General features: G+C 45.5%; 1 protein-coding gene across 1 annotated transcript in view; it reads right to left on the bottom strand.

The window, feature by feature from the left end:
* LOC117775577 (sodium/calcium exchanger 1-like) overlaps nucleotides 1-653 on the bottom strand; it is a 37,441-nt gene extending 36,788 nt beyond the window's left edge. Inside the window, exon 1 of the mRNA XM_034608879.1 lies at nucleotides 640-653. Within this exon, the coding sequence (XP_034464770.1) occupies nucleotides 640-653 (14 nt within the window). The remainder of the gene's footprint in view (nucleotides 1-639) is intronic.
* Nucleotides 654-16,953: the final 16,300 nt, after the last annotated feature.

The raw sequence follows: 16,953 nt of genomic DNA, 5'->3' as shown, positions 1-16,953 counted from the left end.
CACTCTGCTCACTACTACCGCTCGGCCCCGTGGTTCTGAGAGCTATAATACCACAGGAAAGAAAAAAACATTACATAAATATAAAGGTTTGTAAAGTTTTACTCTTCCCTCAGGAGCGGGTGAGGAACAAAACTGAGCTCAAAGAAAAGTTTAAACTAAATTCATCAGGTTTCCACCAACACAGCTCCAGATGTAAACTGGGTAACATTCTGCTGCAGCGTAATTTATCGACAATGTGCCAAACGTTGTGTTCAGATTTTGTGCTGCTACTCGTTAATCAAGGGTCAAGACCAGAGGTTGAGTTTAAGGGAAATAAATGACGTGTCAGTCTGCGTGTCAGCACGAGGTATGAGGCAGCCATGAGGTCGCTCCTCACTGTCAACATGTGAAGTCACACACACACACACAGACAGACACACACACACACACACACACACACACACACACACAGGGGGGCCCGTGCTCTCTGACAGTCTGTTCATCCAATCATGGCTCACTAGAGAGATACTTGTCACCACGGAGACAGGCAGCAGAGCCACCGGGGCATTGTGGGAAAGCTCAGGCCTCCAACATATAGACAACCTGCCATCGCTGATAGATGAGAGAGAGGATGTGTTTGCCTCTTCCATTTTATTTCACCGGCTGCGTCTCATGTCGGATGTCCTCTGCGTCAGGGCTGATATTAGAATAAATATAATGATGTTGCATGAAACCATTTCTATATAAGAGAAGTCATTTATCCCAGTTTGCATAGAATTAATAACGTAATAAAGTTTAGGAGGATTTTCTGTCTTAAAACCTGCTAATGTAAACTAGCCTATGTATTTGCATTGAGGGATTTTGAGTCCAGACAAGGAGAAATAATAATCTGATGAAATCTATACAATTAGTTCTGTAAAAATGACTTTTAAAATGAGTTTGAATGTTAAAACCAAACAATAGATGTCAGCAGCTCGTCCTGTGTTTCCCTTCTCATCTATCTCTCTTTCTTTTAATTGTCGGCAGCCTCACAACAACCTGCCAAAAGCACAACAACCTAATTGGTGAACTGCCTCAAACCAGCAAACCTTCCAGAGTCCGTTTAGCATCAATCACCAGTCATCTCATTAAAAACCTGCAATTAGCCTCAACAAACTTACCGACTCCCCCACGTTCCTCTCCGTACAGGAAACTGAGGGGGAGGAAGCAAGATGAGAAAAGAAACAGGTACATGGACGCACACTTTGAAAACAATACGCTGGACAAAGATCATCACTATATTCAAGTCTCTAAAGAAACAGCATTAATTGGGGTCGTGAAATGCAGTAATTTTTTGGGGTCATGGGCTGAAGAGTTTTGGAACCTCTCGTCTAAATCGTTTGAGCAGAAACATCTTTACTCTTTAAAAATAAAACCTATTTATAGTCCTATAATGAAGATACGTCCCGTAGAGTTTGTCACAGAATCTCCAGAGATGAAGTGTGTAGTTTGTTTTCTCTAGAGAGAATCGTGTGAAGCTGGTTTTACAAATATGCTTTTTAAAAAAAAAGGAAGATTGAATATGAAACTAGGCTTTTGATTATCATCTTTGCCCAGAGGGAAGCAAAATTAGGACTCAACACACTGAAAATTAAGATGAATCAGTGAGTGTGTGTGTGTGTGTGTGTGTGTGTGTGTGTGTGTGTGTGTGTGTGTGTGTGTGTGTGTGTGATTATGCTGCCTCCATGTTCAAAATCAAAGTCCATCCTCACTGCAGGGGCTGAACCTCCTGATGTAAGAGCACACGTGTTACACGAGTTCAAATGACAAACGTCAGCTTCAAACCTGGGCTCAGTTCCTATGGCGGCCGGCGGCTCGTGACAGCTGTGATATATGAGGACGTGGAGCGCGCACACACACACACACACACACACACACACACACACACACACACACACACACACACACACACACACAAGCACTAACTCCCTCCTCTCCATCTCCACCATTACACTTTCAGGACGGGAAAAGCTGCGAGGGAATTCCATCTGGGAATTCCCGAATTACACTCTTATCCCGGAGATCGCGGGAGAACTCAGTGGGGTCGGATCCCACAGGAGCCCAAAGAGACACAAGGAATTATATATAATTTATCTGATGCAAAATATTAGTACGCACACATGGATTATACATATGCACGACCGCACTGTATGAATGTGTAAAACCTTTAATCCTGCAAAGAAATGTCTCTCACACAACACATGAGCTGAGCTGAGCTGCCTGTCGGCTTGATGTCGCTTCACAGAGACACAGGAGTGATTTCATTCTCCTTCTCTGACTCACAGCAGGAGGGCACATATTCATATTTTCCAAAAAGTTGAACTGTTCCTTTAAGAGCTCTAGTTTTTTGAGTGGCCAGACCTCATTTCTACACGTGATTGGTTTAGATTCACAGCTGCATCCAGGGTTTGATATCAGATCTTTTCACGTGGCTAACTAATTACACCTGAATTGCACCTGAAGTTAATGACGTGCTTCAGGTGCAATTCAAACTTTGGTCAGAGTCTCTGAAACGTTGTCAGTGGGCTTCCGGAGGAGCAGGAAGGCAGAGTGTGGAGGAAGCAGCGGTGCAGGGCTTATCACTGTGATCCAGATCTGTTGAGTCAGAGTGTAAGTGAGGTCGCCAGACGTTCTGGCACAAACCCAATGATTTCTTTGGCTGCGTTGACCCTCAGCTGCCCTAAAACACACAGACATCATCACTCACCTCGTATCACACCTCCATCTTCGGCCTCATAGCGGCTCGCTACATTAGAAAAAGCGGTAAAACCAAGAGCTCAATCCCAATAACTCCTGACATTTTAATTATTTTTTTAGAATGAAGCTATGCAGTAGGTAGCCCGGCGCCTGCAGCTACCAGATTGTGTTGCTGTGTGCAGCGGGAGGGGGGGAGAGGAGAGAGACCGGAATCTGAGTCACGCATGGCTGCTAGTAATTTGGAAAAAAAAAATGTCCTGCACGTCTACATGCCTTTGCAACAATGCACAGAAGAAAAGACCCGGCAGGTCTGGAGGAGGCCTGCGCACCGTTTCCTGACTTTGTTTCTACTTCATCAGAAGTTACGATGTGGCTGTTAAAGGGAAGCACACGGACAGTGTGACTAACCCGTGTGTTTCTGAGGGCTGTCTGCGATGGAGCATCAATTCCAGACACTGTCCCTGGCAAACTGGGACATCTACTCATCACAGATTACGTGGAAAATTCATCCAGTGGCATGACAAGGTTTTTCCACTGTCGAAGAATATTGCCTCCTAAAACCACAATCCTCAATCGATGTACAGCACGCTTTCTGCCACCGTGTAAGAGCTGAGGCTTTTAGAGCATCTCGATCCTGCCACAGGGGCGGAGACAGTGCCACGCAGCAATTGGGAAATGAGGCTTTAAATCTAAAAAAGGTCATAAGACGACACAACAGCGAAAAAATCAAAGATTTCTGTTCCCCTGCAGCTTTAAAGATCTTTAATCCTGCTCCGCCTCATCTGAATCCCTCCTGACAGAAGTGGATTTAATAGGTGAAATCAATCAGAGATCAGAGCTTCTCCTGATCAGCATGTGGACGTAGAGCAGCTCCGAGGAGAAGAGAGGGAAACTGGATCGGATCTATGAGTGAACCAGGGACTCTGTGCACTGGAGCTCGAACTGATTCGCTTACACTGCAGCTGCTGCAGTGGAGAGAGAGAGAGAGAGAGAGAGGGAGAGGGAGAGAGAGAGAGAGAGAGAGAGAGAGAGACAGAGAGAGAGAGAGAGAGGGGGAGAGAGAGAGAGAGACAGAGAGAGAGACAGAGAGAGAGAGAGAGAGAGAGAGAGAGGGAGAGAGAGAGAGGGAGGGAGAGAGAGAGAGAGAGAGAATCCAACAATGCACTTAACCCGGGAGCACGGTACTTGTTGTGTGCTTTCTCACCATGCAGCGATCACAGGGGCAAGGATGTGTGTGTGTGTGTGTGTGTCTGTGTGTGTGTGTGTGTGTGTGTGTGTGTGTGTGTGTGTGTGTGTGTGTGTGTGTGTCTGTGTGTGTGTCTGTGTGTGTGTGTCTGTGTGTGTGTCTGTCTGTGTGTGTGTGTGTGTCTCTCACTCACTATCCCCACTGTGACTGCTATCAGATATTTATCCCAGCTCAGCCCCGGGCAGGACTCCCCCTCCCATCGAGGCCTTTGCAGTGATGCTGGCCACAGATCAGTTTCCCCTCCCCTCACCTCCCAGTCCGTCCTCCGACATCCAGCTCGACGCTGTAACTCTGCGTTGTTCACTTGAGTCAGAAGAGATTTCTAGTTTTCTCTTCTTTTTCCAACCTGCCTTGTAGGAGCACTTTACGAGCGCAGCGTTGACGAGGAGCCGCAGTGGATCAGGAATGAAGAGGCTCGAACTCTACACTGAGAATAAAGATGCATCAGCATGTGGGCTTCAGGAAATTTATATACAAAATACCTCATAGCAGAAAGTCAGAGTATCCTGCTTTGCATTTTTTAAAAGCTGATTTGTTTTCCACTTCTTATCGCATTTGTTTTTTTAAACTCAATCTTAAAAATCTTTAGCTACAGAATTGTTAGACTGGGGGGGAGGAAACCTTCTGCCTCCGGGCCATAAACGTCCCTGCGAGACAATTTAATCTTCATGTATATGAATAAAGCAGCGCACATATACAAAAGATTCATATCACAGCTTTTTGGTTTTGCGATAAAAGGAAATAACATTAAATCGATCTACTAACATTTCCCTTCTCTCCTCTCGCTGAACAAAACTCTGAAGGACACAGCAAGAAGAATAAATACCAGTGAGGGATAAATCCAACTGTGAGAGGCGTCGTCATCATCACTACCACCTGACATCAGACAGAAGCAGCTCCAGCCATCGTCTCAAAGAGAGGAGTGAGATACGTGTTCAGAAATCTAATATGAACTGTGGAGGACGTTATAAACACTGAAAAGGCTTTTGATGGGAAATAAAATCCTCCCTTTTGTCAGAGAATAGTTTCCGACAAGAACCAATATAAGATTAAATATAAGAGGATCATCTGCGTCGGTGAGACAATGGAGCCAACGAATGAGGTTCCACTTAATCATTCATGAGAAAAATATCATTACAACGTAGAAAACCTTAGTACAACTGTATGATTTAAAATATGTATGTTCAGCTGCTGCTCCCACTAACATCCTCCTGCGTGAGATAAGAGGTTTACTGAAGCACAGAACTGAAGCACAGCGAGTTCCTCTCAACATCTCTGAACTTTGTGTCGTCAGGGACGAGCAGGACGTGAATGTTCAGCAGCTGCTCAACACACAACCTCACAGATTCACTGCTCGTTACAAACGCCGGCCTCGGCTCCTGGACGCCGGAGCAACCTTCTGTATACGAGGAGATCAATCAGTGAAAGGCCGCCTCACAGACACCGACAGCCCCCCCCCCGCCCACATTGTCCCGGCTCATTTGAGGATTTGACCTGGAAAACTGTCAACTGTCTTATTCTGGTTTATGTTCAGACTCGGGAATCAAGTGTGCAAATCAAATCAAATCCTTAAAATCCCGAATGAACTAAGACTTAATTAAAATGTCTATTTGAATCAGCAGACGACACCTTGTTTATTCTCTGCATCTCAACAGAACCCGTGATTGAGATGATTTCAGGAGCTTTCTCTGAATGTGCGGATGCAGTTTCACTTCCACCCACGATGAGAGGATTTTAAACACCTGCATATCTTTCTACCCACCTCGGCTAAGTGCTCACAAGTGGCTCATGCAGTGATTTCCTTCTGCAGCTGGACTTTCTTTTCATCATCCACCACGTCTGAACCATTAGTCCAAACATGGCCTCCTCCTTTTTTTTGGAAATTGTCCCCCAGTTTGCTAACTGACCCAAACTATGCCGGCTATTCGAACATGTTATAAACAGAAAACACATTCTCCAGCCGTGATGCCGGTGACTCGCTCGGAGCCGCAGACGGGGAACGTGGAGTATATCACCTCTTAGCAGGATATTCCAGCTAAGAGGTGCAATCCATCAGGTGTAATGTGTGATAACATCCCTGCAGACTCGTTGGTGCTGCTGTGAAAGAAAAGGACGGAGTGACGGGGGAGGAGGGGCAGGCAGGAGTTAGCCTCTTTCCCATGCAACACAAAAAACACAAAGGGGACAGGGGGGGGGTAGGAAACGGAGTAAAGCAGCACTGAGCGACAATTAGGGAATTTGGGAATGTGTTAGTTGTGTTTTCAGAGCAGAAAGCCTCCCTCGAGTTTTCAGAAACTGATTCATTGACGTGTTGTGTTTAAATTTACTCCTTCGGCTGACGGACGAAGAGACTGGTTTGATATTAACATTCAATATGTCTGTGCTGTGTGGATTAGCTGAAGTGAATTTGTACGTTTCCACCTCTGCTTCCCCTCTCCCCCCCCTCACCATTCATTTCTCCACGGCCTTTCCTTCATCACTTTTTCTCTACGTCCATTGATTTCCCTCTCCCTCCTTCCTCCTCCTCTCTCCTGCTCTCTCTGTCAGTGCAGTACAATGTGCGGCAGAAAAGGCGAGGAAGAAAGAGGGGGGCCCAGCGGAGCGTGAAATGGTCTGAGCTTTTACTACAACTGGCAGCAGTTGACTGCATAGTGCACCAGCCATTGCCGTGGTTACCCGGAGCAACAGTGCACTGACAGAACGGCATGCCAAGTTTAAAAAAGTGAAGGCATGTTCTGCATGCGGAGCAGGTGTTAATGGGCAAATTGAAAACATGCACGAACACACACACAAACACACTCTGACGTGTGTGTGAGAAAATGACGTGTTCCTGATTGAGCAATGAGCTGAAGACTGGTTGACCTCACTGGTTTCAGCCATGAACACAAAACTGAGACCAGAACCAGCTCTTTGGAGTTGTGCTGCCAGACCTGAGACCTGAACCCGACCCACAGTCACATTTCACTTATTCCTTCAGGAAAGAGAAATACAAGAGCCTCTCATGACGCTGTAACATCTCATGATAATATTCCCTCAGTTATTCTGATTGATTTAAAACTTTTTTCCCTCAGTTTTGACCAAATAAACAAGGACGTTAAAACCTGAACTTTCTTCCCGAGTCGATCTTAGTTCAAACCATCCTGACCCGGATCAGATCTGCTCCTCACCACAGTCTCACAGCTGCACCCTCATGGATGCTAGTTTCAATATGCTTGATTTTTATGTTGATGTTTAAGTGATTGATTATTCCTGGATCGGACTCTTTGTCCTGATCGGTGCTGATATTTAATAGGTTCGTCCCCCATCCTTCCAATAACTGTCAAGGAAATCTGATGAGTAGTTTTTGCGTATTCCTGCCGACAAACAAACCAAGAAACCAACAGACAGGTTATATTGTTCCCTGTGGCTCATCCAGAGAAGGTTGGGGGTACAATCCCATTCCGAGGTGTCCTTGGGCAAGAGACTGAACCCCAAATTGTCCCTGATGCCTGACAATAAACACTGTGCAATAAAGAAGGACTGCATATAGCAGCGCTGCGTGTACGGCTGCTTGCAACTTGAACTGCAAAGTGCTTCGAGTGCTCGATAGAAGAAAAGTGTTATATAAACACAGTCCTTTTACCCTTTAGCATGTTTTTGTTTTAACATATTTGGACATTATCTTGTCCAGTTAGCACCCGGGCTACGCGCTCGCTCTCTGTTTGGTTTTAAACTACTTGTGAGAGTCCGCAGCAGAAGTAACCAAACACAACCTGAGCTCTGAGAAAACAGCCCGAGCTCCAACTGGAGTCCTGAGGTTCCAAACAGAGTCTCAGGTTTCAGGCAGCAGATCTAACACAATGTAATACGTTCAGGTGAAACAGTCCAGAACCTAAACAATAATGATACATCTGTTTGACTTGACCTGCCAATTTCATACTCACACACACAGACTCACACACACAGACTCACACACACAGACACACAGACACACACAGACACACACACACACACACACACACACACACACACAGACACACACAGACACACAGACAGATTTGGCCCTCTTCCTGCCGCCGTGGTGCCTCTGTGACTAATGTGGAGGATAAATAACCCGGTGAGATTCAGTTCCAATATCACAGGCCCCGCTCGCCAAAAAATTAACATCAGCATAATAGTATTAGCTCGCTCATAGTCATCCATTAAAACTACTTAGAGCAGACAGGCAGACAGGCGGGGGGGGGGGGAATACACCAGCGCTCTTATTAAAGCACCGAACAAAGAGCTGCACCGCAGATGAGGAGATGCCACAGGTTTGAATCTGGCTCCTGTCCACCCGATCCTCTTAATCAGCCGTGTACAGGAGAGGAACAATTCGTTGGTTCATTCTTTCTCATACATCGAAAGAGTTTCTCGTTTAAGAGAAAGCGAGAGGACCTCGGGTCGGACTGCGATAGCGTGTCGGATCTGTCGCTTGTTATTCGGCTCTTGCACCATTTAGGCCATTTAGGCCGCGGCACTGGGGATGAAGTATCGATTCAGCACCGGTATCGGAGCAGATTCCCAACGAGATACCAAACCTTAGCGTAGCCTGATTGATCTCTGACCTTTAAGCCCAATGATTAATCCATTCCTCAGTGTTCTGACTCTACTGGAGCAGATAATCACTGATTCTGGTCCCGTAGCGTGAAGCGAAGCTGCGTCCGTCCTTGAAGCGAACTTGTCAAAGGCTCTGCTTCCTACATCGTTTCAGGGAGAGATCCTTTAAGCCTCACACCCTCTGATATGAGATAAAACCCCTATCTGTTTGGCTTTTTCACAATAAAAGCCTTGACTGTAAAAACATGCGATGTGTGTTAGTGAGCAAACGCAGCCTCTGTCGGCCTTTTGTCCTCGCTTTGAAAAGCAGCCAAAGATTGATGCCCTCTGCTTTGTTTCCGTCCGCTTTGTGAGTCTTAGTGAGCAACGGTTTCAGCTCCTGGCCACAGATTCAGACAGAGAGGAAACTGGCCATACTGGTTTCAGGGGCTGGATTCCCAAACTGTGCAGAGGAATTGTAACCTGAGCTGTCGCTGACAAATGGGAGTGGCTGTATAATGGGATAAGTGAATGGGCTGAGAGGCCGAGTCGAGAGCAGGACGCAGTGACATCAGCAGGAAGGTTTGTTATTACATTTTAGTTTATTTTAAATGACACTTTCATCCATTAAGATTTGTAAGAATCTTTCTTTTTGTGGACATTATTCGTATCGATCAGTTGATTCATTCTGACATTTGGGAGTTGATAGTGATGTCACCTCCCTGCAACAAGGTTCTTGGTTCTAATCCCAGTTCAGTTGATCCCCTCGTCTGTGTGGACATCAGGTGAACTGGAGACCCTGAACTGACCCGAGGTCGTGAATGTAAACCTTGTCCCAGTCCAGGCTGCATCCTGCCTATGACCCAATGAGCAACAGGTCTAGATAATGGATTGATGAAGTTCATAATAAACCACATATAACTCAGGGTGTGTCTTAAAAATCCTATTGTGCGTACTTTCTCTTTTGTAAGTGTACATATTACTATATTAAATTTCTGACCATGCATTATTTAACCTAGTATTATGATCATATCTTCTCCACTGTGGTGTCTCCTCTGCTCCTGCTGCTCACAGCTCATTGTTCGCTCTCATTTCTCCTGTGGACGAACCTCTCAGTCTCTGATGTGCTGATCTATAATCAACACAATCACTCTGTAGATGTAGAGAACTTCATCTGGACTTCTTTTTGTGTGTCTTCTCTGCTTCCACGTGTTTTGTATTTGTGACATCAGAAGAAGATGTGTGTGTATCTAGTAATCTGAAGGAAGGACGGGCCACTTACACATGTAAACATCCGTCCCCCTCCCCGTCCCTCAGTGAGCCGGAGCTGAACTGGGAAAGACAAACTGTGGAGCGGCAGCAAAGTGCATCAGTGTTTGAAATCCCAGGACATCAGGTGGTTTTTCAGGGACAACTAACGAGGTCCATTAATTCCTGAGATGGTTTCAAACCCTCTTGTTCAAACTGATGGATCCAAATGAACAAGTTCAATAAACACTTCAGATAATCAGACGACTCATCTGTGGACAGGAAGGAGAAATAAGAGGAAATACAGTTTCCCACATCTGGTCTCCTAATTCCTCTCCTTCCTCCTTCTCTCTCTCCCTCTCATGTCTTTTATCACTCTCTCGCTCTTCATCCCTTCTCCTCCTCTGCCCGTCTCTTTCAGAGTCTCTCTCTCTCTCTTTTCTCCCCCTCTCCCTGTCTCCATCCCAGTGGTTGCCAAGGCGATGGTGTTTTGTGGAGACAGCTGGTTAGGGCTCATTTGTCAAGCTGCTGACCTGCCCTCCCTCCTCACCCCTCCCTCCTCATCCCTCCCTTCTCATCCCTCCCTCCTCATCCCTCCCTCCTCATCCCTCCCTCCTCACCCCTCCCTCCTCATCCCTCCCTCCTCACCCCTCCCTTCTCTTCTCTTCTCATCCCTCCCTCCTCATCCCTCCCTCCTCACCCCTCCCTTCTCTTCTCTTCTCATCCCTCCCTCCTCATCCCTCCCTTCTCATCCCTCCCTCCTCATCCCTCCCTTCTCTTCTCTTCTCATCCCTCCCTCCTCATCCCTCCCTTCTCATCCCTCCCTCCTCATCCCTCCCTTCTCTTCTCTTCTCATCCCTCCCTCCTCATCCCTCCCTTCTCATCCCTCCCTCCTCATCCCTCCCTTCTCTTCTCTTCTCATCCCTCCCTCCTCACCCCTCCCTCCTCATCCCTCCCTTCTCTTCTCTTCTCATCCCTCCCTCCTCATCCCTCCCTCCTCATCCCTCCCTCCTCACCCCTCCCTCCTCATCCCTCCCTTCTCTTCTCTTCTCATCCCTCCCTCCCTCCTCATCCCTCCCTCCTCACCCCTCCCTCCTCATCCCTCCCTCCTCACCCCTCCCTCCTCATCCCTCCCTCCTCATCCCTCCCTTCTCTTCTCTTCTCTTCTCTTCTCTTCTCATCCCTCCCTCCTCATCCCTCCCTCCTCACCCCTCCCTCCTCATCCCTCTCTTCTCTTCTCTTCTCTTCTCTTCTCTTCTCTTCTCTTCTCATCCTTCTCTTCTCTTCTCTTCTCATCCCTCTCTTCTCTTCTCTTCTCTTCTCTTCTCTTCTCATCCTCTTCTCTTCTCTTCTCTTCTCTTCCCTCTCTTCTCTTCTCTTCTCTTCTCTTCTCTTCTCTCCTCTCCTCTTCTCTTCTCTTCTCTTCCTTCTCTTCTCTTCTCTTCTCTTCTCTCCTCTTCTCTTCTCTTCTCTTCTCTTCCCTCTCTTCTCTTCTCTTCTCTTCTCTTCTCTTCTCTTCTCATCCTCTTCTCTTCTCTTCTTCTCTCCTCTTCTCTTCTCTTCCCTCTCTTCTCTTCTCTTCTCTTCTCTTCTCTTCTCTTCTCATCCTCTTCTCTTCTCTTCTCTTCCCTCTCTTCTCTTCTCTTCTCTTCTCTTCTCTCCTCTTCTTTTCTCTTCTCTTCTCTTCTCTCCTCTTCTCTCCTCTTCTCTTCTCTTCTCTTCCCTCTCTTCTCTTCTCTTCTCTCCTCTCCTCTTCTCTTCTCTTCTCTTCTCTTCTCTCCTCTTCTCATCCCTCTCTTCTCTTCTCTTCTCTTCTCATCCCTCTCTTCTCTTCTCTTCTCTTCTCTTCTCTTCTCTTCTCTTCTCTTCTCTCCTCTTCTCTCCTCTCCTCTTCTCTCCTCTCCTCTCCTCTCCTCTTCTCTCCTCTCCTCTTCTCTCCTCTTCTCTTCTCTTCTCTTCACCGAACAGGCTGGTACATTAGATCCTGAACGATTATGCGGTGCAGTTGAAACCGGCACATTTCAGCGTCGTCCACTTCTCTCATCACGTCTATGGAATTGTAAAATGAATCAATGGGCCGGCATTAAGTGCTGCATACAGCGAATCAACGAAAGTACTTGTGGGATAGCGTAATGATCTGGACGAGAGATTTTAGGGACATTGATTGCGATCGTTGTGGCAGCGTGCCCGACACAAACGCTGACTTCCGTGGAAACTCCGGTGAGGAAATGCCAAGACGGTCACTCTCCCTCTCCTCACAGGAAGCTCAGATACAACTCTGTCAAATCCAGTTTGGTGAGATTTGTTTTAAACGACCAGAGAGGCATCGTTAGCAAGACAGGCAAAAGATAGAACCACAGAAATCATTCTGTTCTATTTGGGGAAAGTGTTTCCCATCACAGAGGCTCTTAACAAACACATTAATAAACTACTGGGACAGTGCACATCTCTGCCAAGGATAAAACCCAATCTCTCAGTGTTCAAATCCTTAAACTGCCCCTTAATCAAATCCACTCCCAGATTTAATGGGTTGTTTCTTTGCCCCGTACGAACCGTCCATCATGTCGGTTCAGTAACAACAAAACTGCCTTGAAATCCAAACTGTGATGTTAATAATCTGAGATGAGACATCGAATCAGACCTGTGATGGTTTCTTAGTCTAAATGTCACTAACATCATGAGCAGTTGTCATTGGTCGAGCTGACAATGACCTTTCCTGGGAATCGAACATGTGAGGTCTGATTAAAGCCTGATGAAAATGAAACTTGAATATATAGAAACGTTCTATTTCAAGGTGCAAATCACTGCTGTCTATATTAATAGAACAATGTTCACATATGCAAAATATGTATGACTGCACCACATATGCACATCCCACGTTCTTCGAAGCCTGCATCTCAAAAAGCCAATCTGTGCTGGTTTATTGGAGTGTGACATCCCAGTCTGTTAAACGTGTGTGACTGTGTGTGTCTGTGTGTGTCTGTGTGTGTGTGTGTGTGGGAGGGAGCATAATTTGATTTGATTTGATTCTCGATTGCACCATGTTTCTCTACTGGCTGCCTATTTATTTTAATTGCATAATTGGCTCATTCTGTCTGTGTGTGTGTGTGTGTGTGTGACAACCTCACGGGGTCAAAAGGTCATTGAGGTAAACTCAAAGCCAAGCTATTGTGTGTGAGAATGCCTGTGTGTATATACATGTACTATTGTGTGCGTCTCCATTTCTACCTTTGTCAATTCTTTTAATTGATGTCTGTGCATCTTGTTGCCACGGAAACACAGGTTCCTTAAAAAACGAATGCACCTTATAGTTTGTGGAATCATAAGTTTAACAAACTCTACGTATTCACCCCGACTCTCCTCTTCTCTGTCTAAAGATACAGTTTGAATGCTGACCCATTTTGTGTTAAGTGTCCTGGTAATTCCATCAGGAGCGACCATATTAAAAATAGAGCCACTCGGGGGGGGGGGGGGGGGGGTGCTCTGAATAAAAGAGCTCATCATGTGACAGGTATGGTGATGCTGTCGTAGTAGATGTGTTTGAGCATCAAAAATACAAGAATACAACAGAAACGTATTATTCAGGACAGAAACTACACATCATGTGCCAGAGGGATGAAGAATTCCACGATTCCCTTAAACTGAGATTTAATTTTGGAACACACACACACACACACACACACACAGACACAGACACAGACACACACACACACACACACAGACACACACACACACACACACACACACACACACACACACACACACACACACACACACACACACCTCTCCATCTGTCAGCCCTTCCTCTCAAACTACCCCAGACACAAAGTGCACAGGGCCTCTCACAGACCAGAGGAGCTGGGAGGCGGCAGCAGAGGAAAGTAAACGAGGGGAAACTTTCAGAAGTCTGAAACTTTTCTCCCTCCCAGCGCTGCTCCCTCCCTCCACCATCCTCCTGCTGTCTCCACCTCCGTTCACGCTCGTTTATCTCTCCCTCCCTCCTTCCCTCGCTCTGTATCAGAGAAACAGAATCAGGGTAGAGGAAGCCTGGAGGAAAATCTATTTAGTTCAGCTATTTTGTAATTCTGCAGCAAAAATGTCCTCAGTTGTTCCCTGAAGGAACATATCAGGGCACCGCCGCTCATCTTGTATTACATACACAGTCTATTTCTATTGGGAAACACACTGTACATGATTTGGCTAGTAACTGAGTATTTTGTGAATATTCTTTACTATGCTTGTGTTCTTTTATGTGTATTTACTGTGGTTGTCACAACACATCCAGGTTTAGGGGCTTTCTTCCACAGAAGATATTTTTACCTCACATCTCATTTAAGGTGTGAAGACGAAGCATCTTCCTCTCATGTAAACGTCTGGAGTCTGGAGGCAAATATGGATTAAACAACTAAAGATGAACACGAACAATAAGTACGTCTGAAGTCTCGAGGAAAACAGAGGCTGACATTTAGAACGTACACATTTCAGCTCAATTTATTTATTTGTAGAGCGCCAAACCATATGTTATCACATATATTATCTCAGAGCACTAAAGTCAAGACCGTCCAAATTATAGAGCACATAATAACCAAAACTTTATTAAGAGGAGCTGTAAATAGATAACAAACACAAATGCAACTAAATATACATAGAATTTGAATAAATTTATAAATTTTATTCTGTAAATTAAATGTTGTATTGGAAAACAAACTGACACCGACCGGTGGGTCTGTGAAGGACTCATATCGGCTGATTTTATAAATTTTTTTTAAAGATCTACACTTGCAATATAATAATATATATAATCAATTATGTTATTTATGCTACAGGTTTTGCCAGAGTGCGACTTATAGGCCATGCCTGTAGTTTTACCTGTTCCATCCCATCAACTGCAAACCTCTAGCTTTCTTTTAAAGGTTTGATTTCTATTCTTCTTCACTCACTGGTCTCAAGTCAATCCGCTGCTCCTCCGGGCCTCTTCCCTTTAAAGAAGCACACACGTGCACACGGCCCTACATGCACAGTAACCAGGACACAGCCAGGAGGACAGTCCATCACTTGATTTAGACAAAGTGTTATTAAAACCCACTTAGTCCTGGCTGTAAGAGCTACAAGCTATGGAAACTATGCAGTCGGCCACAGGCTGAAAACGACAGCCCGGCCGACATCTGCTTCAAATCTGACCAAAAGCAGCAGAGTGAGAGAGAGACGCTGAGTTTCAGACGACTGTTGCTAAGACGCCATCTTCCACATTCGTGTATCATGACGGTGCAGTTTGTTTCATGTCATTACGACCTCCTGCTATCTCAGAAGCATCTGACATTTCCAAACAACTAACAAGTGAAGCTTGCCAGACCGAACTGTTTCCTCCCATCACTCTGCACAAACACGTCTCCAAACTCAAATCAAACACTGCATATCACATTCATCCTGTCGTGCCCAAGGAAAAGGGACATTAACTTATAGTATTAGTATATTTAAAATAAATAACAAATAATGACAGAAACGTTTAATGTTGGTCGTAGAAATCAAAGCTACAACAAATGGACCAAACCTTAAAATTGATTTTATTTACAGTCCTTGAACCAATGTTGATTGAATGAATGAATTGTCCTTGTCCAGTGAAAGAAGTCTATCAATAGAATGAGTCTCACATCAGTTCTTGGCAGAGCGAGTATCGGCTGTGGTCGGCGAAGTCTAATGACAACTCCCATAAACCAACACGTGGCCCAGACAGTAAAACAGGTCCACCGCTGAAGGCTGTGAGGTTTATGGTCTTCTCACTAACAGGCCTCCATGAGAAGGCTTTACAGCAAACAGTAATTTGTGTTGACATCGGGAACACGCCCCCCCACCCCCCCGACAGGCATGTGTGCGCGATAGGAAGAGCAGCCACTAGCCCACCTTATTGTGCGTTTTACGGAAAAGCAATCCACAACACACAAATTAGTGGTTTGCCTCACGGAGCGTTTACTGAAAAACAGTAATTTCTCCTCCCAGAGTGAAAATATCTGCTGCACGGGGATGAAGATGTGTTCTCAGGTTTACATCCTGCACATACACGTCAATACACAATAAAAACACCAAAAAGACCTTTTAAATACAATGAAAACACAAATCGCACAAGGACAAATCCATAGAGAGACATGTGAGAGTAGAGAGGGCAGATGCTCCTGTGAGACATCTACTGTTAACAAGTTAAATCAACCAACTAACAGAGCTATGATGGCTTAATATGCAACTAAGCTTTGTAATGAAATAGATATGAGCATTTACTGTTTACAGCGGTAACAGATTTAAAGAACAAGGGAGGAGCTGGTCTCGAGCCAAAGTGTTGAGCATCGTACAAACATTTGGCTGAACGCTGGAGCTAATTCCCCTCGTTGTGAGCGGGTCAGGATGAGAGAACAACAGCCGGCTGTGAGCGACAATCACCACAGAGGCCGCCTGAAATGTGCTCGTACTGCAATCATGAACCCCGGCATCAGTTAATAAGGTCTCTCCGTCAGGCGGAGATGAGCTTTGAACTGTGGCTGTGCCACTTCACAGCAGGGATCCTCAAATAGAGCTTCAAGTCCTTTTCACACAGGAAAGACAACAGAGAAGCCTCCGGCTGCGTAAGTGGTTGCTCTGGGATGTTCGCACACAGCATAAAGTCACCTAAAAGGGCAACTGGGATTCTTTATTAAAAAGCCTTTGTGTAGACAAATTAAGTTGAATAGACAGATACCCTCTCTCAGCGTGGCCCAGTTTCCCTGCTGCTCGTTTGTTTAGGTTGCTTATTTGTATATGTTCCCAGCAACCAAGATTCAAACCACACACCATCTAAAAAGAAATAACCCAGTTTCCCAACTTCTTGGTAACTCACGATCCGAGTCTATTGTGCTGACTGTACAGTGCAGCACGTAGAAAACAAGGAACCTGGAATCAGCAGCACAACGGAATCCAGAGCAAAGAGGAATGAACAGAGCGATAAGAGAAGAGAATGAACGAGTCAAAGTAGAGGATAGAGACAAGTTAAAAAACAGAGGGAGTGGGGAACTGTTGGTTTTGTCCCCGACGAGCGGTCCGCTTGACGAGACCACCACATCTCACTCACACCCTCTCGTTCTCAAACCAACGGCAGGAACATTTGCAACCGACACAGAGCGTGAAAAACAAGAACAACATCAGCACGAGTATTGAAATTC

The sequence above is a fragment of the Hippoglossus hippoglossus genome, chromosome 15 (assembly GCF_009819705.1).
Source record: "Hippoglossus hippoglossus isolate fHipHip1 chromosome 15, fHipHip1.pri, whole genome shotgun sequence".
Classification (NCBI taxonomy): domain Eukaryota; kingdom Metazoa; phylum Chordata; class Actinopteri; order Pleuronectiformes; family Pleuronectidae; genus Hippoglossus; species Hippoglossus hippoglossus.
The sequence above is the reverse complement of the archived record's forward strand: the minus strand, read 5'-3'. Positions and strand labels throughout refer to the sequence as shown.